Source organism: Calidris pugnax, unplaced genomic scaffold (assembly GCF_001431845.1).
Source record: "Calidris pugnax isolate Ruff unplaced genomic scaffold, ASM143184v1 scaffold17, whole genome shotgun sequence".
Classification (NCBI taxonomy): Eukaryota; Metazoa; Chordata; class Aves; order Charadriiformes; family Scolopacidae; genus Calidris; species Calidris pugnax.
The window spans coordinates 6,156,902-6,179,700 of NW_015090794.1; the positions used below are offsets into that span (position 1 = coordinate 6,156,902).

Below are 22,799 nucleotides of genomic sequence, written 5' to 3' on the forward strand. Positions count from 1 at the left end.
AAATTCATTTAGATTTTAGTTGAGTTTATTTCACATTGGACGAGTACACAAGCCTGATTTTATAGTGATTGAACTGAACTGTATTTCTGCTGCAAACCTGGATCAACTCCTCTGCAGTGCTATTTAAATAAGGCATCAGACACTGGCTCTGAGGTATTAATCTGCCCCTTATAAAAATTAGGGAAAACTCTTCAGATAACTAAAACCATTGAACAAAAAACCTGTACATTTTCTTTCAATTTCATTTTCAAGAAAACGATAATTTCTTACATTTGTAAACCAGTGTAATCTTGATACAGATGTAAGCTCACATCCTTCATTATCACATCAAATCCTTCATTAGCTCACTTGTAATTATACTTGCTTTTCCTGGAAGTTTAGTTGGATTGGGTTTTTTGTTTTTGTTTTGTCCAAAGCACTGGATTTAGACTCAGGAAATCTGTTTTTTATGCAACAAAACCTGATTTTTCTAATCTCCTAATGACAGTAAAATCACCTTATTTCATATAGCTTACTCAAAAATAAATTCTTCAAGCCCTTAAGCTTTCCTGGGTGTGTGCCCAGATGAAGCATTTCCCAGGTCTGTGCCACACCTGTGCTCTGACATACACAACCTGAATTTATGCTGCCAATGCTGCTGGTGACACTCGAGCGTAGTGGCTCTGACAGATGTCATCAAAAGACATAAGAAGTTTAATCAATTACTTTACAAAAACGTAGCACCAGCCCACGTTTCCACAGCCTGTGACCACAGCCATTACTACAGCAATTATCTTTCTCTAGAAGTGCTTGTTTTACACTCACAAACACTCACTTTAAACAGCATAACCTACCTTAAGTCTGCATATTCCAAGAGTATTATTCCTGCTTTTCCCATAGGCAATGCTACTTAAAGCCAAATTTACAATGGTATTTAGTGACTTAATAACTGGTACCTTAGCAGGTACCTCAACACCATCAAAGCAGGCATGGGAGTTGTACTTCGACTTCATGGAGTAGTTTTCCTGTATCTTTACATGTCTAAATATCATAATCAATTCTGAAACAGATCTAACACACGTTTATGCAGAAATGTTCCTTGCAAAGCAGAATTCCCCACTATAAATGTACCACTGCCAAGCATCTTTGAGCCTCAGAATAAAACTCAGATAAATGCATGTTAAAACTCATCTCTTTGGGGAATATTCTGCAGTCGTTCATATTTGACAGTGCACCTGCTTTGTATGGTGGCAAGAATGACCCTCTCCTAAAAACTGGACAAGCACTAACCTTAGTGAATGCAAAGATTATTAGGGCTTCATGCAGGATGAAGTCTGCAGGATCCTCAAAGGCTTCTCGGCAACAGAGATAGTTATTCTGGTGTTTTCCCCCAAAATTGTGCAATAACACTGTCCCAGAAGTATGGTTACAAACCAACTTTACAAAGCAATCTGCACTTCATGGTAGCTGCTCTTTATCATTTTCCAGTCAACACTAGTTGGCTTCTAATTGATTTTATATTACGTCCCTTACCAGAAGTAAGAATATTGTGTTTACTAGGGCAGCACAAAGAGGGCAGGCCTATTCTTACTGCTGTATTTAATGCTGCTGCTAATCATGGAGATTAGACTGAAACAATTACAACAGCTAATTAAAGAACAATGCGGTTTTTGGCATCTTTTCTCAGAGAGCACTATTGGGAATTCCTAACTCAGGCAAAGCAGGGATAATTAAAAATCGAGCTCTGGTTTCCCCTGCACTGGCAGCTGGATCACGCTGATTAAACTGCAAATAAAACACATGAAACCAACACTTTGTAGTGTATCCAATTTCACTTAAAAGGGCCTTTAAAACTGAATCATAAACGGAGAAACAGTGCACAGCAAATTATTTAGCTGAAGCTGGATATACAGCGTTCACTGCCGTTGTTGCACAGCTTACTATCTTTTGCACAGAGCGTGGAACAGTAGTTACTGGAGGGCCTGAGGAGCTACTCAAATCAGTAACGTCCCCTCCAAAGGCATCGTTCTTCAAGATGTCATGTAAACACTAGAAGCAACTCAGCTCAGATTTAAACACTGCCATAAAAATTTAGGAGTCCCTTGTGGAAAATGCAGAATTGCACCCAATGACACCTCAGGTCATTACTAAAGAGTAAGGCGGGGCTCAAACTCCTTTCAGCCAGACACTGGAGGGCTGAAGACTTGCCACAAATAACAACTATTTTATGATAGCTAGAAGTTCAAGACAAATTTTCAGCTGCCCAGTTAGGGCAAAAATGTAAGCAGAATCAAGCATTGTTTGAGATTATCTGGTAGTCTGTCCACTATAAGGCATCAGCTACAGAAGCGCAATCAGCGCCTCTCTTTTTCATGCTCAGACCACAGCACCACCTACGATAAGTGCAGTTATCCAGACAGAGAGCTTTACTTTATAGTGATGATAATAAAAATAATAATATTTACTCTTGGCTAGCATTTGCCTATATACTTCTGAGTCGCACAAGAACCATAAGAAAACAAACAAACTGAAAGAATAAGACATGCAGGGTGATGCAGAAATACCAAATTACTTGCGTTAAGCTTGTTTTGACATTTAGAAATCTGCCTGAAGGTTGTTACTGTGCTCTCTGGCCAAGTACTTAAGGCTTTGTTAAGTAACAAGGGGATCCTTTTAAAATTTTGAAACTAATGCCAAGAAATTTTGTATTTATGTAGCTTTGTGGAAAAAAAATCACTATAAATGCATTTTCATGGATCCCAGTAACTAGATATACCTCATACAAAGTTGATATTGGTACAACACAGCTACGCCAAGGCTGTAAATGAAAAAGAGCACCACACTCTTTCTGAAGCAAAACTATTTTTAGCATTATATATTAAGATATTTAATAAACAACAATAAATAATAATAAAAAGCAGGGAGACTGCACTCAGCGCCAGCAATACTTAAAGGAAAGTGTTTAAGGAGCAGTGCTGTTGCCAGATGATGAAGAGGAAGGTACAGAACGAAGGGGCAGTTTTCTAAGATGAATCCTTTCCGAGTTTGTTGTAAACATTTGAAAATTTGGGCTACAGGGCAAAAAATGTACTAGGAAAAACGATTAGAGAAACCAAAGAAAGGGCAATACACACTTCTTCTACCTACATATAGTCTTACAGATTACAGCAGTCCTGCAGTAGACGCATGTCATGGGAACAGTTTGGAAGGCTGGCTCAAAGTTAATTAGAAAAAAAGTAAAATTATAGTAAAGGTCCTTGTGGAAAAAGCCCAGTTAGCACTGTCATACCTGGGAGGAAACACTCAGGTGCTCAAGAAACAACCAGCCTGGGCACAGTGTTACAAACATTGTGTTGGCTTTTGTTATGAAAATAGCACCACAGTGACAGGTAGGGAGCATCTCCTGAGAACCCTTCTTTGCCTTCTGCCACCAGGGGACAAGCCCAGGACAGGGCAACTATATTGTCTGCCAGTACAGCTCTCTATTGTCCAAGTGTCAGTTCATTTTGCAGAGGTAGACAGGTACACATATGAAAAATCACAACCCTACCTCAGCTTAGCATATGAATGTGATGAAATTTTCAAAGCTTGCAGAGGGTTACGAGACTCTAAACTCTAGAGACCTGAGACTTTACTGAGCATTCACCATCTATTTTGCCCAGAGTCATTCTGAACTGTCACCTTTTATTCTCTTCATTGCCAGAGCTGAATCATTCTTTGCATTTAGCTCCATTTCTTTAACTGCATTTACCTGAGACAAACTTCAAAAGTCATTTTAGCACCATGCACCACCTAGAAATCAACAGCAGCAATCAGTTGAAGAAGTAGACATGGCCCTTACAAAGGGCTGCAAGGAGAAGTGGCTGTCAAATAACAGTACCAAGAAGAGAACCCAAAACCTAATAAACAAACTTAGTGACCTGGATAGTGACTCATGGGGTGATCTTGAAGAAGATACTGCAAGTGCTTTGTGACTGTTTCTTCTCCACCTGAGGAAATGATGATTGAAAATGACTGTGATAATTCCTTTTTGTCCTTCCTTTCTTAGATGCACACCTGCTTTATTACATAGACATGAGATATTCTTTATTTTAAGCTGTTGTTTCCTGTTATATTTGTTAGTCTCCAGTAACACATAACACAAGTTTAAACTGAAGAAGCAGCTTTCATATTTTGCTCTGAAATTAAAAGTTTATTCTCAATCACTGTGATGATATCTCATGCTTAAATGAAATTTGGGCAAAGAAAAGCAAAGCACTTCACAGCTATCCTTCTACATGGAGTACCATTATGTGTTTATATACCTCTGCAAAAGTAAGCTATGCAAATTTCCCTAAAAATAATGATGCTAGTGTGATTGTTCTTTCCAGGCTATGTTCCAAAACCAATTTTAAACTTGGAAAAACTATTAAAGTGGGATAGCTGGAAAAAATACTTCAGTTTTTACTTAATAATAAACACTTAAAAGGATCACAACATTTTATAAGGTCATACATAACACCAGTTATGGCACTACAGTAATGTATTATTCAGCTCCAGCAAAGAATATAAATCCTTGTAATGTACATGGTTAAAACGTGGTTTAATTCTTATTATCCTTTGGCTTTGACTCAAAGTTCCTGCTGAGCATTATAATGTGCAGATGATACATATTCCCCGAGACTCTTTAATTAAACATGTAATGTAAGACTTTGCCTCTGGCTGTTGGTCACACTACCTGGCACTTGCGTTTACAGAGATACCACCTACCACTTCTGTTCTACTGTCCAGCCTCTGAGCCAGGGCTCTGACCACCAGTGAAATATGTGCTATTGTTATTTCTCAGGCTGAGGCAGACTGGTCCTTTGGGCAGACATTTAATTTTTGCTATTCCACTGTTGAAGTTTATGGTAAAAACATGACAACTAGGAGACAGAGGAAATAAAATTCCTGCTCTACCCTTTCCTTTTTCCCCCAAAGAATTTCTGGAGGGTAAACGGATGCCTACAACCAGGAGTTCTCAGCACACGTGCTACTTCTCTCCCTCGGCATTTCCACCATGCTCCAAAGGTTGGTAAAGAAAAGACCTCTCTGAAACTTGTATTACCTGGTGACTGCCATTAGTCACACAGCTTCCTTCTCCGCAGCAGGTCAGCAGGGAGAATGCCTGAACCTCTAGGACTTCTCTGGTACACACATGCATAACTGTCCTGGCTTGAGTATCTTGTGCTTACTTTTTATGAAAAAAAAATATCAAAAGATCTGGTTTGGTTTTGTTTTGAAGTAAAAAACCACTTCAAATCTCTAAAACTTGTAACTTCTAAGAAAAGGTTTTCCTACTTAGCTCTACAGGTCTCTCATTCAAAGGCAACAAGACCTGGATGCCTTTAAGCGCTCTGGCAAACACCCTTCAGCATTTTTAGGAATTTCACTGTACACCTTTGCACAGTAGTTGCGCTCCTATGATTGTGAGTGGCCTAATGGATCTTGCTTCCCTACTGAATGCTGAAGCAGGCATTTTAAATGCAGTTGTTCACATGTGTTGACTTAAAAGTGCATGTATCTTTGAAATTCACTCTCTTTCAGCATTACTGCCAATAAATAATTTAAAAGCCTATTAAGACACCAAAAGCAAATTCACTGAAATTATAAGCAAATGCTTTTGCATCAAGGGCCAGACTCAAGGAAACACTTAAACATTTTCAATTCAAAGCATGTGAGCGCTCACATTGATGCAACTGCCTAACTTGCAAGGCTTCCTGTGTTTTACTGAGTAAGGGCTATTACCCAGCTCTCTAAATTATTCTCCCTTGTGGAAACATACAGTTATTCAAGATTTCAAAATATCCAGTAAAAACAACAGTTTCATAACTGGAAAGAAAAGCTACAAGTCTCATTTCAGCCTAATCTTGTGATTTTTGAATCTGAATAGAAAAATACTGCATTTTCCAAGCAAATAGCACTGACAGAATTTAGCTCCCACTGTATTGCTTCAGATGTTAAAATCCTTAGTTATTCAGATACATACAATGTCACAGAGACAGACAATAATGGAAATAAGGACATCAAGAAAGTGTTCTACTCCAGCCAGCACATTTACATATAGGGAAGAAAACAGACAGTCACAGAGGGAAGACAGACATTAAGCAAGAGAAATTTCAGTTTGAAAAACATTCTGATAATGGAAAACATCAAACTAAAAGTTAAAACATAATTAAGAACATGAAACCTAAGAGAAAAGCATGTGTTGTCAGAGCCACAACAGTTATATCAGGAGACAAGGGAGGGCAGGAAGGACTGAAGAGGGACACAGACACTTAAAGAAATAAGAAAAATTGTTCTGGGAAAAGAACATCTCTGCCAGACATCAGACCTCCATCTCGGCCAAGTGGCAAGCCCTGTCGACCCTCTACTGCTTGAACTTCCCAGGATGACCTTCCACAGCCTGCCAATGCTATATTTTCATGACAGGCCAAGATCTTGGGTGGATAGGCAAGGTTTGATGGTCCCAATAAAAAACAAAAACTGCCAGCTGGAAAACCCCATGTCCTTTACTGCCTCTTTGCAGTGTCACTGGGGAGCCTCAGACTCGTGCTCCCTCACGCAGAACAACTTCAGCACAGCAAATGGATGATATTTTCCAAACAATCCCAATATTTAGTGTTAGAGTTTGTGGTTGGACCAAGCAACACAACTGGGAATGAGGGAGCAGAGAGGCTCAGCTTGCTGTTTCAGGACCGTCTTTGGGAAAATCATGCTTTTAAAAATACACAACCTAATCCTAGAGTTGAACAGATTAGCTCAAGATGGAGGACGGTCTACCATGGAAAGTCATTCAAGCTAAAACAGAGCAAGAATTCACCTTGGACCAACAGTTCCTGATTAACTTCCTCTGCTGGCAGGCTTAGTGTAAACTAGGCCCTATGCCAAAGCCTCTCAATTCACTCTGGAGTAAGTGTAATTTGAAGTAACGCTCTCATATTTTAACAGCATGGCCTTCAGAGTGAATTTTCAGGTAACAGTCAAAAGTGGCACAGACCCATGGATCATTCATGATACTGGCACTCTGTGTAAAAATAAAACAAAACAGGTCTTTACTAACTTCTTTCACTGCATGGCAAAGGAACAGCTTCCAAACTGGTGTGTGCATTGTGGTGTATGATGTGTGTGGAAAGACTGTTGCTTCTAAGCTGGAACAAGAATTTACCAAAAACATCGATGGTAGCATAAGACAACACAGTGATACATTTATATTAAAAATATTTTTATATATAGTACATATCCAGACACAATCTATAAATGTCTGTAACATGAAGGAGGTCTGCACACCCCTGGATTCACAGGAACCACACAGGCTTCACTAACTCCACAGAAGTTACTCAGTGTTCTGTTGTCACTTTAAGTGACCTACAGGCAACGGACAGAACCTGAAATTCCACCTTCTGGCATCACAAAAACATCAACACACCAGAAACCTTTGCTTTCCATGGAGACTGGGGCTATCCACTTAGTCGAATACATAGTCCACTCATACACACAGGCCTTGAGAAAGGTTACCATAAGCCTGATTTGGCACTTACTGATAAAGCTTCATTGATTTGTTATTTAAATTGGTTTTTGCCTTTTTGCCTTTTTTTTTTTTTGAAAAAACTATTCATCAGGGCTAACTTTTTGACCTTTGTAAGACACTTCGTCCAGCTACCAAGCATCATGATAAAAGTGCCAACAAAAGTTCAAAGCTGACTTGCCAGACAGGTGCTCTAGAAGTAGCGATCAAATGTTGCATGTTTCCTGCCTCCTACGAAACAAAATGCTGCTGAAGGCCACAACCAAATTAGCATCTAGATAATTTGCAAATAATGAACTTAGTGTCATTTTACCAGCACTAAGTGCTTGGTCTTCTAATATCATGATTTTATTATCAGTGTTTATTAAAAATATTTTGTTTGCTTTATGTAAACTAAAACATTAGAAGACAGACATATTACAAGCAATTACAAACATTAGGTAACATTTGCTACCTGGGATAAAGTACAATTAAATGCCAAAAAAACAGGAACAAAAAAATAACAAAAATTCTGATTCCTGTGAAATCATGCAATAATATGTATAATAAATGATATTAAACATAAACAGCAAGAAGAAAACTATTTCAGGGCTACAGTTGTTTTAAAGCTGAATCTCCAAGCAGAGCCAGGACCTTATCAAACCTGACTGTAGCACGACCCTTCTTGGAAGTTCCTCTTCAAGCTTGGCTTTGCTGTAATGCATACAAATTATTAACCCATTACGAATGTCAGCTCCTGGCACTTGCTTCCTAAAAGAAGCCAGCACCACAGGCTACCCAAACACTATTTGCAACTTCATTTGAATCTGGAAACTGCACATTTTTTTCTCCAGTTTAGCAGCACATATAAAATAGAGAAAAAGTCCTGCAACAAGGAGCAGGGAACTGACACTTCCCGCGAGAGACAGCACAGCTTGCACTCTCCAAAGTCCCACCGCACTGCTGGGGTGGCCAGAGCACCCCAGAATGCTGCCACAGAGGGGTTGTGCCCACCCAGCATAAGGAGAGGTTCCCTCTGGGGCTCCCACCTCTTGGGCAAGTGCTCCCCATGGGAGCACCTTTCACAGCAAAAGCAAGCCTTGGCAGGGTGTTGTCTTTGGTTCTGTTTTTCTCTGAGAAGGGACATAGGCAATGCTTTGGGGTGACAGGCTGGGAATGCCAAACAGCCAGAAAGGGCACATTACGGCTCTGCCCAAGGGCTGTGGTGGTGCAAGATTCAGAAATCTCACAGTCTCAGTATTTTCACTGCATGACAGATTTCACTAATCCTGTTCTGAGGCTGTCAGCTCTCTACACGCACACAATACACACAGCTTAGGCAGTAACACAGGGTCTGGCTTTAGCTATGAAAGGAAAGCCTCAAATTCAGATGCTCTGCTGATTACTGGATGCAGACTCCAAATGCTCATACTCTTCAGATAAGGATATCTAACACAGAGCTTGCTGTGGCGAGATGCAGTTGAAACATACCTGACAGAGGAGTGTAGGGCTGCCTATGTGACTGGGTGCCATGCTTCATGGGCAGGGCCACCCCCGTTGTCATGGCTGGGATGCCACAAAGAAGTGCTGAAGGGGAAGAAGAGCAGCTGGTGCACATACGACCTGCCGTTTCCACAGCCAAAACACCCCAATTTGGCCTGGGCCACTGCAAGATTTTCAGTCATGGAAACAACATTGAACCACACAGTTCCCACCAGTATTAACAAGGGTCCAGACCAGCAAGTAAAAATTTTGGTTTCTTTTTCCTGAAGAGAAACTATAGGCAAGATTTCAAGTAATTGAAGATTATTCGCTTATTTCCTGATTTCCCATGGAAAAGTGTTTTCAGACAAATTCCATAACTCCTGCAGATGTCCAGCTAAGACCCTTGGGAGCAAGAACCAACCAATTGTCACTCGCTAGCCCACTGTCTCAGCATCATTATCAACTGTGGCAATAAGCAATGTTCCAATTCAAGACGATAAAACATTTGCATCTTTTTCTTTTAAATCTCCCTTTGGCTTCAGCACTGCAATCTATCCGGTTGCAGTCACCTTCCCAATCAGAGCACAAAACACAGGAGTATTAATACAGATGTACCTCCATGTCTCCGTTGGATTTACCAGCTACTAATACGCTTTTATTGCAAGCCTATGGCCCAATTAATTCCTCTTCTAGCGATAGCAGTGAACTCTCACAATGAGGCAAAACTACAGGGACTGCAAAGCTGCATCAACAAGTCTGCACATAAACAAAAGAACCTTCCGTATAATTCATCTTACTTCTGTAAATAAAGAACAACAGTTTTAGAAGTAGGTTCTGCTTGTACTGTGGTCTCCAGTACTTGAAGGACTACGTAGTTACAAAACCAGACAAAGTTCTCAGGGTGTTACATGAAAGCGGATGTAGCCACTTCCAAGTTGCCCCGGCTACAAAATTATTGTAACCAGTACTGGAAAATGCTGCATGCAAAACACAGCTCTGTAAGTCAATATTTATCTAATTATTATCTAATTGTTTTTAAGAGATTATTTGTGTGTTTTTGTTTTCTGTGCTATGCTTCACTGCCCAAAAAATGGAATTTATCACTTTAAACCACTTTGTTATGAAAAAACTATTTATGCCATTGAGCATCCCAGCATAACCAGAGGAAAAGAAAATTGCAGGGGCAAGGGGAATGAAAAAACCAACAACAACCCAGCATCACAAAACCCTTTTCAGTTGCATTTACCTGTAGCTGTTACAGAAAATGAATAAAACAAAAACAGCCCCCACAATTCTGTATCATTTCAATCCAACCCCAAAGCAAAATGCATCCCAGATATCTCCCAAGAGATGCTGCACATAGAACACCGCAAAAGCAGTAACACCAGACACCAACCACCTGCACGTAGCTGCTGCTGAGCCTTCCACAACCACACACCAGTCACGCTGGCAACTTGACCTGCATTTTATTCACTGCTCACACTAATACAGTAAGTCACCTCCTCAGCCAGGATAAACTGACGCTGCTCCACTTCAGTCAGGAGAGGCACAGGGAATTACTCACCAGAGGATGCAGTTCACTGTATGTTAAAGGACTCCAAATATATTTTAAACTACTACAATGGAAATTTGGGTTTAGGTAAGAAATGAAGATGTGATATGCAGCGGGAATTTAAGGCAAAGTCTCCCTGCACTTAAGTGGGTGCTTGTAATTAAGCATGCTCTCAAATGTTAGCTGAGGAGGTGTTGAAAGCTGAGGTGGTGTATCAAACATCCTCCAACAAACAAAAGAAAAGAATTACATTATTACACAGCACCCAAGCCACTGTAAACTGGCAGCTAGGTGTTTTTACTCTTTCCCCTACATAACTTAGAAAGCTTTATATTAGGGGGTTTCTGTTTTGGTTTGTTTTCAAAATCAAATTCAAGCTTCACAGGATTGGTAGGAAGGAATCCAAGTAACCTGAGGCATGTACCCTCTTCATGCAACAGACTGTTGTAAAGGACTCCACTGCCCTTCAATGCCAAACTTCTCACAGTTTGTACATAGAAATAACACAGAAAGCAAGGGCTTGAGATGAGAATTCCAAGCTGTATGCTCTTCCTTTCTCTGTCTCTGTACATGGCCAAATTGCATACAATCAACGTGTGTAGCAAAAGTTAAAACTTCCCAAAATGCTGCATGAGACTGTACCTAGGTATCTTCAATGCTAATAATACCCAGTTAATGCTGCAGAGTATTTCCCACCTGTATCCAAAAAGGACCCACTCAGCAAATACATTTCAAAGATGCATTCTCCTAAAAGATCTAAATTCTCTTTTTTGTGTGATTTAACAATGGAAACCTTTCTAAACGTTGTGTTTCTGGGCTTATCTTTGCCAAAATCAGTGTATCTGATGATTAGACAATAAGAGCTCAGCAATTTGATTGCATTGGATGTTTCTATGGTACTGCATTACGAAGATCTCAGAGGTAAGCCCATGAATTCTACTTGTATTTTCATGTTTCTCAGCGGGAAGGAAAACATGCTGTTTCCGCTTCACTTTAATTGAGGATTTTGCATTCTGCTGTCAAAGTGAGCACAGTCACCACAAAAAAATTGCAGAATTTTCCCCAGTGGCCATATACCCATAGGCATTTCAGCTCTTTACTCACTTCAGCACCATATGAAATGGCACACGCCCCTCCTCACCCTCCAAACCAATGAGTTAGAAGAAAAATCTTTATCTACATTTTAAAAAGCAAGTACCTTGGAAGTTTACTTTATCTTCACAACAAGACTTTATGAAAGACTCCAAGTTTATGGTGTTACCAATCACAATCGCCTTGCCACAAAAAACTGCAAGACGCTCTCTTTCTACAGGCTCCAAGATTCCTCGAATTATGTTTTTTTCATGAATAATTGACTAAAACTGGAAAAATGCCCTAGTTTCTAACTTGTGAGGTAACTATAAAATTCAGAAAATAATCCTAAACACACCCAAAACTAGAGACAGGGTATTATTTTTAGTCATATTCTTTTAAAAAGTAGTTTCCCCAATTATTTAATGATTCTTTTTCCATATGATACACTAACAAATAATGCAGGGAGTGCTTTTATTTTTGTTTTTAGTAGTGGATATAGTACCTTTAAGTTGCAATTCTTATCTAGGCTTACTGGGAAATGCTGATTACATGGCACTCAGCATGTATGCAGCCCCCGGTGAAGCAGATGCTGACCATGCTGACCCATGCACAGAGGGCAGAATGCTCACTTATGTGCAGAGGCAATTGTCTCTGTTTTAACATGCATGATGAGGCCACTTGAACAACTGCTGCTGCTGCTGCCATACCTGTGCTCAGGATCTAAGCAGGGCTGACAGCACCCATCATTCCCAGGCAAGAACCAGTCAAAAGGTGCATGAGCTTTCCCAGCAGCAGCGTGCCTGCAGACGGCCTTTCTCCTGCCTGCAGGCTACAAGGGCAGCTCACACACCTGAGTCCTTCTTGGCACCCACAGCTGAGGGTTACAGTTTTAAATTTCTGGGTTGAATAGAAGAAATAATTAGAGGTCAAACAACTGAGCACACAATTATTTAGAGTCCTATAGGCAATGAAGTTATTTGACTCATACCCAACAACAAAGGCATCTTGCCAGGTGCTTGCAAGAAACGCACCAAGAATACGTTTTTGCTGTTCAAAGCAGCCACTTAATTGTGAAGTGCAACACCCACAACAGAGTGGCACACCACGAACCTTCAGTTCTGACTATTTTATTGAATTAAGCCAGAAATCAATTTCAGAGAAAGGAATTACAGGATAATAAATACCTTTTAATATGACAATTTTTGTTCCTTACACGATGCTCTCCAGGGTAGGACATTTTCATTCTAAAGAGAGCTAGCTCTTAAAAAGAATTAAATTAAATGGTAGGGAGGACAATAACAAGCACTCTTCTCCCTTGGTCTTCTCCTCTTTTGAGGCACAACTGTTAAAATACAAATTTTGTCTGGGAGCGCCTGGCATCTGAGCTGTTCTCAGAGACAAGAGGCTGACACGGGTAAGAGGTACCAAGCCACTACACTGCAGGCAGAGTACACCCTAATTACACAAGGGTATGAAAAAGCAGTCTGGTTTTGCTGTATTATGACAAGCACACTGCTGTCCCTATTCAAGCATCAATATTTACTTCACCAGCGTGGGAGAACACTTGTGTTCCATGGAAAGAGGCCTTCAAAGCATCTTTCACACTGGCTCTTTGCCAACATAATCCTCTCTGGACTGGCATACCCCCTTGGCTAAGGTAACTTTCCAGCTGAAATCCTCCTGGTGTGGCATACGCGTTACACACAGCTCTCATGTTTGGATTTTGAGTGTGCGTGTTGTTTCAGCAATCTCCAAGTTTCACACTTCAGTAACACCTGAGGACTGCACCTATCAATTAAAAGGAGGCTGCAAGCCACCAGCTACTCTCACACAAGAAGCTACACCAGCGATAGCATTTTCTGGAAACTGCAGAGCAAAAATCAGTTCATATTTTGACTTCTAACAACAAAGGAAAAATTAGTATTCTATATTCTAGGACGAAGAACTGTAATTTTTTTTTTATTATTTCCATAAGCTTAAAAGAAATGCTGCTGACCTCCAAGCAGTGGAAAACCAGCCGCTTACCACACAGACACAAGGGTGTACATCTGCCTGGTGCAGGCTGAGCCCAGCATCCCTCAGCCCATAGCTCTCGGGGCAAGCCCTGCAGTGCACCCATGCTGGGGATAGCACTGGCAAAAGGAAAACACATGACAAAGTTTACCTCCCACAGGTGAAGGCAGAAGAAAGGACTGCAATTGCTGCACCAATTACTCAGTCCCCATCACCTGCTACACAGAGCCCCATTCCCTCTGGCAGCTGCAACACTCCACAGTCCCATATCAGTAAGCTTCAGAGGGCTCCCTAGCAGCCGATCACACAACTTTAACAGTCACAAAGCTACAGCTTTGGAAGGAGAGCGATAATGATCTCTCTAACCCAAAGATGATAACAAACTCCATTGCTCTGAGGGGACAAAAAACTGTGCCAAAATTTATCTCTGGGCTAACTACTGCAGAAGCCATTACATTTGGCTCCTGGTATTTCTGTGAAACGAAGGATGGGAAGTGCGAAATGCGAACAGCCACAATCTCATTGATGGAGATAACTTCTGAAATCATGAGAAAAGTAGTCACAAACAGGGTCACAGCTGTTTCAGATATAATATACAACCATCTCAGCTGCTGAAAACAGCTTTCATTCTCTCTTCATTTTCTTCATTCTCTCCACATTACACTCAGCTTCTCTTTGCATGATAGTGCAGACGAACATGCCTGAACCTTCCAAAAGAATCCTGACAACGTGACCTTATCAAACACCTCAAGGATGCTCAGGGGTATCTGTTTTTGGCATTAATGCACAGTGAGATTTAGAGATAGGAAATGGGAGGTTTGTTTTCAAAATATTTTTTCCAATACAGTAAAGACCAAGTTTCTGGGTTTCACCCTAGATGAGTATCGTTTTGAAACATAGTGAAAAGAAATTTGCCACATCCTACTCTCTCAACTACAGCTGATTAAAGAGTTGTTAATCTGCTGCACCAAATTTATATATTACATGATTCATACTTGTTACAGACCATTTAACAATGAAAAAAGCTAAAGAATAGTTGTTTGTGAGCTACATAATCCAACTTACCAAAAAAAAAAAAAAAAAAAAAGAGATGACTGCATGCATTATATAAGCAAAAATGATACTCTATTAGAGAGAAGGTATAGTTTATATAAGGGATAGGAGTTCTCTATGACAAAACCAGCTACACACATTACCAAGACAGCTATTCAGGCAAATAGGACAGATGGATCTGATCAACTGAAAGCACTGAAATGTAGTAACCTATACTATTTTCATTACCCACAACCTAGGTAGGTGGGACAAAAAAAAAAAAAAAAAAAAAAACACAAAAAACAAAAAAAAAAAAAAAAAAGAGAGAACAGGAACTGCCTGACTGCATCATCTTTTGATGCACTGTCCCAGCACAGGTAGGTATAAACAAATCACTCCAATCTCCCATGTCCTGCTATTTGATTAACACAAGTAGTGTGATTTGGCAGGTCCAATTTGAACTAAGTATTTTGATATGTCTCTAAAAGAGAGAAGAATGTGAGGAAATTGTACAAAAATTATTGTCTGCAGAAACTTTCATTGGAAAAATATCAGCCAAAACCACTTCCTTAGCTCTCAAGTAAATGCTTTGCATCTGTTCACTTACACACAACCCAACATACACCTTTCTAGGGCAATTCAAAGAGATCTGCTGAAGCTTAAGATTATCCCTTCTCTCTTTAGAAGATCACTTGCAGCCATACCTGTGAAATTTTCAACGGTTGTACAGCTGATTAGGAGACTAGGTAAAGCAGGGGAAATTATAACAAAAATTCATGAGAAGGTCTGCAGAATACGGTCCCCTTTCAACACACATCATGGGCTTGAAATGTCAGCATTCAAAATACCAACCAAACCAGAGCTGAGACAGGAAAGCAGAGGGCAGGGGAGAGAAACTCTCAAATGAGCTGATTCATTCCAACATCATGTAGGAAACCACCAAAGCAGAGAAGCCGCTCACCAGTCTACTCAACACATCTCAAATGAATGCAGTGCTACCCTCTGCTCCCATCTGTCCCCAAAGAAAGAGAAAAAAAGCATGCAACTTCTGCAAACGTGGGGATTCTTTACTAACCATATTAGTTAACATCCTATCCAAGTTGGCAAAATGTTAAAGCTGCTGATGTTATTCCTCTCACAGTGCTTTTATAAAGCAAAGAAGATAGACACTTGCAGCTAAGATTGTGGCTCAGTCTTAAAATTGCCAGCTACTTAGTCTGGATATAAACCAACAACTTCCACTGCTAATCCGAATCCTTTTGATCACTTCACCTAAACAGAAATATATCCCTGGAAACCAAAGTAAATGCTTTGACCTTCAGCTGTGATACCCAGATTTAGTTCCGCTTATCAGAGAGAGACAGTCCCTTCTTTCTCCACCCCAGGATACCTGCCTGGTCTCACCTCCCACATTTGAGCAGCCCTCAGCAGTCTAGAACACTTTGGGATGTGCATTGCCCGTAAGGTTTTGGCTTTCCTCACCTATTTCAAGGTCAGAAGTAAACAACTTTCTATGCAAAATGGATTCAGAAGTGGGTATAGCTTTCAGTAACACTACAAGAAATACCAACATATAAAAGCATACCCTTAATTTCTACCTTACTTATTCATTAAAAAATGCATTTATGCTCTCCCTAACCCCAAAAATATTAAGATCCCTTAAAAGTACAGCAATATTTGGCATCACCTGGCACTCATGCTGACAGTCTTAGCAAGGAGGTAACACGCTGGCAGATGGAGTGATGTGCAGGTCAGGGAAGGTGCAGACTGGCAAAGCAGGACAGGGAGTGGCCTGGGGTGAAGAGAGACTGGGGCTGAAGGCATCTTATCAGCTAGTAATTTGCTGCAGCTGGTACAGCTGCCAGCTGAAGCTCATGATCTCCCTTTCACTTCCTCCTCCTCTAAGCATGAAATTCTTTTGCTCACACTCATGTGTGCTCTCCCCTAGTACCTTCACTGACACAAACCAATGTTTTTACAGTATTTCAAGTCAGTAATAAAGTAGGTTTTCATTGTTACTGTGTATTTCTAGTTCTACATCATACACAGATTAGTACTTTATTATGTACTCTGTGTTTTGATACCACTTTATAATGCCACTGTGTACAACAATCTTTGTGTGATCCTTCCTTGACAGTTTTGACTCACAAAGGCTTGGCTCCAAAGTGAGGTCCATAAAAAAGATGTAGTAGGCTTGTTGAAACAAATAACAAAACAGTCAAAAGCCTTCCCTTGAGAAAGGCCAGCAGAAGACAAAGAAATACTTATGCAATCACTAAGGGACATTGGAAATGTGTGTTCTGAATAAACACTCATCTTCAGTATGCAAGTACCATTGCCTTTGCTGTCTCCCAAAGATCAGCGAGAACGGAAATCAATGATGCCGTCTTGTTAGAAAACACAAATCAAAGCACCCGTGACTTTGTAAAATCCTTTCTGTCACTTTGACCTTCTGGTGCCAGGCATCTCCACGGATTCACCACCATTCATTGTAATGTCTAAAGAGGAAATCAGCAGTGCAACAGTAGAGTAACACACTAGCAGCAGGGATCACAGCAAAAGCTAGGAAGCCAAGTATACAAAAAGAAATGAGAATCCCATGAATGGATGCTTGCACTGCCTTGAGGGCTGTATCCCTCCCTTCTAAGCAATACAAGTCACTTCTGCTGTTGTCCAACTGTACGCCATATCCCTGCCTCACCATCTGCACCTACTGTTGCCTGCAAAGAGTCTAGTTCTCTTCTTGTCTAATCAGTCATGTTGGGAGCCACTGCTGTTACAGCTACACCTTCTCCAGGGCCACCAGTTAAATATCATAAATATGGTGGGCAGCAGCAGATAAGCCCTGTCTTTCAGAGAATCTCTTATAAGAAAAGTGGGAGGACAGGTGGTACTAACCTGAGTCTCCAAGTTGGTGTAGGGACTAGGAGGTTCAATCTACAAAAAGAGCAGACAGAAACAGCCATTACTCTGGAATAGCAGAAAAGAAGGTGTTTTGAGCCATTATTGGTGCAAAGTAGTGATCTTAGAAACAAACACACCTGCTCAAACAAGGATGAAAGGATGACAGAGGATTTTATTTTAGTATGTTGGATTTTCTTGTGTTGTTTGTTGCTTTGTGGTTGTTTTTTTTTTTTTTTTAAGAGATCCCCTTTTTCAGACATCCTACCATAGCAAAGGAATTACAGGATCTCTACAACTCTACAATACTTGGATAAGTGAAAGAAGTAGCAGTAACTGGAGTATATCAGAAACAGATTAGCTACAGAATAACTCAAGGCCACATGCAGGCCCTTGCATCTTTGATTTAATAATTTTTTACATTTCTTTCTTAGATTACAATTGCTAATTTTGGTGCTCCTGTAATTTCAGAAAGTTGACCAAGACTTGATGGTGATAGGGTTGGCCACATCCTTGGCAAAAGTCTTCCTCCCAACAGCTGCAGTTACACCATAGTTGCTTTGTTTTCCATTAAAGTTTCATCCTGATGAACGTCTCTCTCCAGCTCTGCACACTACACGTGCAAGCACACCATGCATTTTCTTCAGTCTGGCATATTCCTTGGTGTCAAAATCTGAACTCTTAACTTGGCTTGGCCAGAGGATTCAAACCTTATTAAAGAGCTTCTAAACACAAAAGCACAAAAATTGTCTATTTAGCCAGCTAATAAAGAGATAACATCCCTACAGGAGACTTCATCATTAGCGTTCTGGGATTAGCACTCAAGCAAAATCTTTAAGGGAATATCTTTTAAAGTATAAGGGGCATTTAAAACCTCAGTCCTGCTGGTCCAGGTATTAGTCTGCAAGGTCTTGCTTCCTACAAGAACCTGTTTAATTGGAAAGCCTAACAGAGTGGAACCAGGTCAATGATGCTTTCTCTTTAATCCATCACATCTGTTGAAAATTAGACAGCTTCAGTTTAGTAGAGTAAATTCTTGTCTGTCAGATTATTGGGCTCTTGAGACTAATTTTGAGTTTTGATATCTCCAAATACTCAGGTCGTTGTGACTCACTTTGGCTAAACCACAGAACAGAATGGAAAAAATAATATCTGGCTTTCCTCCAAGAAACTATATATATTAATTTTACTTTTAATTATACCTGTAAAGCAGCTTTTGGTTTAATATTCACTGTAAATACACCAATAAAGAAATAAGCTATCAGCCCAGGAAAAAGACAAGAAGGAAATTGGCCTTGAAACCCTCGATACATCTCTCCTCCACTCTGTAAGTCACAGGTCAGGCAGCACGCTGTGCCCATGAAAAAGTCCATGATCACCTCTGTCACACTGTTAACTTAAACACAATCTTTCATCAATATGGTCTAGCACCAGAGTACCATTACTATACACATGTAGTAGATACTACCTGAGAACTGGCCAAATGATATCAAGACTGGAAGGAAACTGAGAAATCTCAATGAAATCCAAATATCATGTCATCAGCTAAGCTAGAGGAAAAAAATAATCATTTGAAGGTGCGAGAGGAGAGGAATCTTGTCCTTGGATAGCTTTACATTTCTAAAGATAAATGATGTCAGCACTCACAGCTCTTCTCTTACAGATTTAGCCGGGATAAACTCATCCATTTTGCAGCTGGACTCTAAGTGATGCTAGTTTGGTCACAACGCTGTCCTACATTGTCCCACTCACATTTATATCATAGCAGGAAGATCACAATAGTGGCAGGTGTGTGTGGCAGATAGAGTATACAATGTGTTTAAATAGAAAGAGCAAAATACTACTGTAACAAAGAATGGCCCAGCTGCACAGACTCCCCTTTGGGAGATCATCTGGATTTTCTCAGCTGCTGCCAATTTGATTGCAGACAAAAGCTTTTTCAGCATGTACTGTTCACTTCCAAATGACATTATTTCTATAACAGGAAGCAGCTACTGTATGTATAAAACATCCTGGAAAGATCAGGGGATTCCTCTGATAAGGCTTCAGACTATTTAAACACCAGCCAAATGAAGTCCAATGCTTGCTTAACAAAACAGATTTTCTTTGGAAATTCTTAATTTCAAAAGCTTTCTTGATGAAAGAAAACTGTAAATAAAAACCAGGTTTTGAATGAAGAGGCTCAGGAGGGTAGAAGAGGCAGGACATAAACATAGCCAAATTCAGTTTTCAACTTCAAAAAAGAGTCTTAAAATTCAAGATCAATGTCAGCAACTTAAAAGAAAGACTTCACTCTTACTGCAGGAAGGGGCATGTCCTTAAAATTATACACAGATCACTAGTGCCAAATAAATATGTCACATATGGGTAAATCCCACTGCTCTTCTCCAGCTCCTGTGTGTAGCCTGACGCACAGTTATATATGGCCATGTGCACAGGAATAACCCACCTGCGAGGGATGAGGGTATGCACTTTTTAAAAAAAAAAAAAAAAAAAAAAATAAAAATACCTCCTTTTCCATTTGCTGCTTCTCCAAGCGGTGGGTTGTGTTTGTCTCTCCTCTGGCAGGGAGTACGTGAAGGTGGATCTGCTCCTCTTCCCTGCTGCCCCCTTTGTATCCCTCCCCATGGGTTTGGAGAGGTTTGCACTGGGGTAAATGTCAGTAGAGCAGATTTGGAAAAACTTGCCCGGTTTCTCATTTCTTTGTCCTTCAGGTAAATATTTATAAATAAAGATGTTCTCAAACTTGAGCAACTGTGAAGGGTAATGACCTGCTGCTTTTAAAAGCTTAAAACACTGGACCAGTATTGCTATTTCGGTATGCACTTTTAAAAAAAAAAAAAAAAAAAGTTACAATCTCTCCATTTTGTCCAACCTGCCTGCTCTTATTGATCATTAGCGGCTAATGAAAGGTCTGAGCCAGAGAGTGAAGTTATCACTCATCTATGTCTATGCACAGAGACACTTAGGAACAAAGAGCAGAACAACCAGCACCATTCTCAGCAAAGTTTCACTTGGTCTGTACGTGTTCTACTTAAGCTCTACCAGGTTTCAGCTGCCTGCAACAGCACCACAGGAGCTGTTATAGCTGAACGCCAGGGACATCAGCAATCATCCCATCCCAAATTTCAGACTGCCATTTTTCAAGTGCTATGAATCATTAATCTCCAGTGCTTGTGATCAAATGAAATCTTTAGTGGAACTGGAGTGTAAACACAGTATGACATTGCTGTATAAATGGTATGACACATTTTTCACATTTAAAGATTGATCAGGCAAAGAGTATTGACAGGTGAAACTGAGGTACAGCAACTCTGGTCTGGGATTTGGTTACCAGAGTTTTCATGAAGGGTTAATGTCTCGCTCACATATAGGAAAGAGACAGCTGTTTTCACAGACATTGCAACCTTCCCAAAACAAAACTAAAGGATGGAAAGACTCAGAGGTACAGATGAATTAACCGACTATTCCAAAGTCACATAGGAAATATGAGAGAAATCCCCAAGTCACTGTCTAGGGACTTGACCACAAGACACGTCTCCCTCCTATGCCACAAAAAAAATGTTTTTCTAGCACCATTTGAAGAGACATCAGGTTTGAATATGGTAACAATCTATGCCTCAGTCTAGTCACACACATTTTTGGTGATGGTCCAAGACTGACTGCGGGACAGCCCAGTGCTTAGACCCAGCAAAGTGCTGTTGGCTGCACTGGACCAGACCTGAAGACATGCCTTCTGCTCCCTGCCCCTTCCATCACTTCTGGGCTGTGCATTTTCAGCAGCTGCAACTCTGTTCAGCTTTGATAAGCATGGCAGGCAATCGAAAAGCTTATTATTTTACTTGATGGCGTGATTTTCACTCAGTTTCTAGTCACTTCACCCCTGAAAGCAGCACCGATCTGCATGTGGCCTGGCACGGGGTGGTGGCTCCCCAGCAGCAGTGCCAGTTGCCATCACCCCAGAACCACAGCACTCGCACTGCAGCAGTTCTTGCTCCCACGTTTTGTGCAGCTGGGCCCTGACGCACACAGGGGAACTGAACCAGCCTGAAAGGTTCTTTTTAAATTTTATTTATTTGTTCTGTGTCATTTTACAGCTGAATCAGTGCCTTCACCCAGCTGATGACACAAGGCAAGGACAGCTGTGCTGGCACAGCAAAGCCAAGAGGGGGAGTACACAAAGGAAGAACCAGCAGTTGTGGACAGGGTAAGGAGGCAAGTAGCAGTGACAAATTCCAGCATCGCCACCAAATACTTCTTCCCATGAAACCACAGTTTTGGACGAAGACACAAAACATTCACCTAAAAGTGACATTTCACACGTCCTCTCCAACAGCTCTGTTGCTGCAAGGCAGGACCACATAAGAACAGCTCCCTGTGTGGGCAGCGCTGGTTTTACAAATTGCAGTTGAGGGCTACAGCTATCCCAGGGCACTGCGGCTTTGTCTCTTCTGCTGACTCATTTTATGACCCGGGGGTTTGCTAGCCTGCCAGCCTGTGGTTTTTGTCCTATGTTCAAATTTGGCTGAAAGCTTCTATATATTCACAGAAACAAAAAAAGAAAACAACAACAACAAAAAAACCAGAATTGGAAAGAAACTCGTGGACTGCCATTTCCCTACATTTCTGCCCATCTCTCCTCGTTTAGCGAGGGGGAACACAAGTCAGTTAACCTCCCACACATCACAAGGACATGGTGGCACAAGTGCCCTGGAGCAGCACTCTGGGCACCAACGAACAGAGTTTCGGTGCATACAGAGAGGGAGCAGCAAGTCCCTGAAACGAAACTCAGCATCTTATTACAGGAAGTGCTCAGTAACCTTAATTGTAACCCTTTTATCTAAATCACATTAACAGCCGCCTCTACACCACCAGCAATCACACAGACACACCCCAACGTATTCAGTGAAGGGAGACTTCCTGGCAGCACCAGTACTGCCAGCATGGGTGGGCGCTGCCAGACAGCGGTACCCGCATCCTAATGTCACCCACCTCACATCCTCATAATGCCAGGCAGAGGGGTCACGCAGCAACATCTCCAACGTGATTAGGCACTTTCTAAGGTGGAACAGGATGTCATTTAGACAGCAAGAAAACAAAACCCGAAAATGCTCTTGTAGGTCAGCTTTTTATCACACTGCCCACTGTCACAAGCTGCACCAATGTCTGCAAGCACTGCCTTGGAGACCTCAAGAGTGTTTGCATAGAGGAAAAGACGGGAAGGACTCACTAGTACTA

General features: G+C 40.9%; 1 protein-coding gene across 1 annotated transcript in view; it reads right to left on the reverse strand.

Moving 5' to 3' along the window:
• The window catches only part of XYLT1 (xylosyltransferase I), a 153,638-nt gene extending 131,041 nt beyond the window's left edge, over positions 1-22,597 (reverse strand). The window contains exons 1-2 of the mRNA XM_014936205.1: positions 22,454-22,597; positions 17,559-17,597 (exon numbers count right to left, since the gene is read on the reverse strand). Coding sequence (XP_014791691.1) covers positions 17,559-17,597; positions 22,454-22,597 — 183 coding nt within the window. The remainder of the gene's footprint in view (positions 1-17,558; positions 17,598-22,453) is intronic.
• Positions 22,598-22,799: the final 202 nt, after the last annotated feature.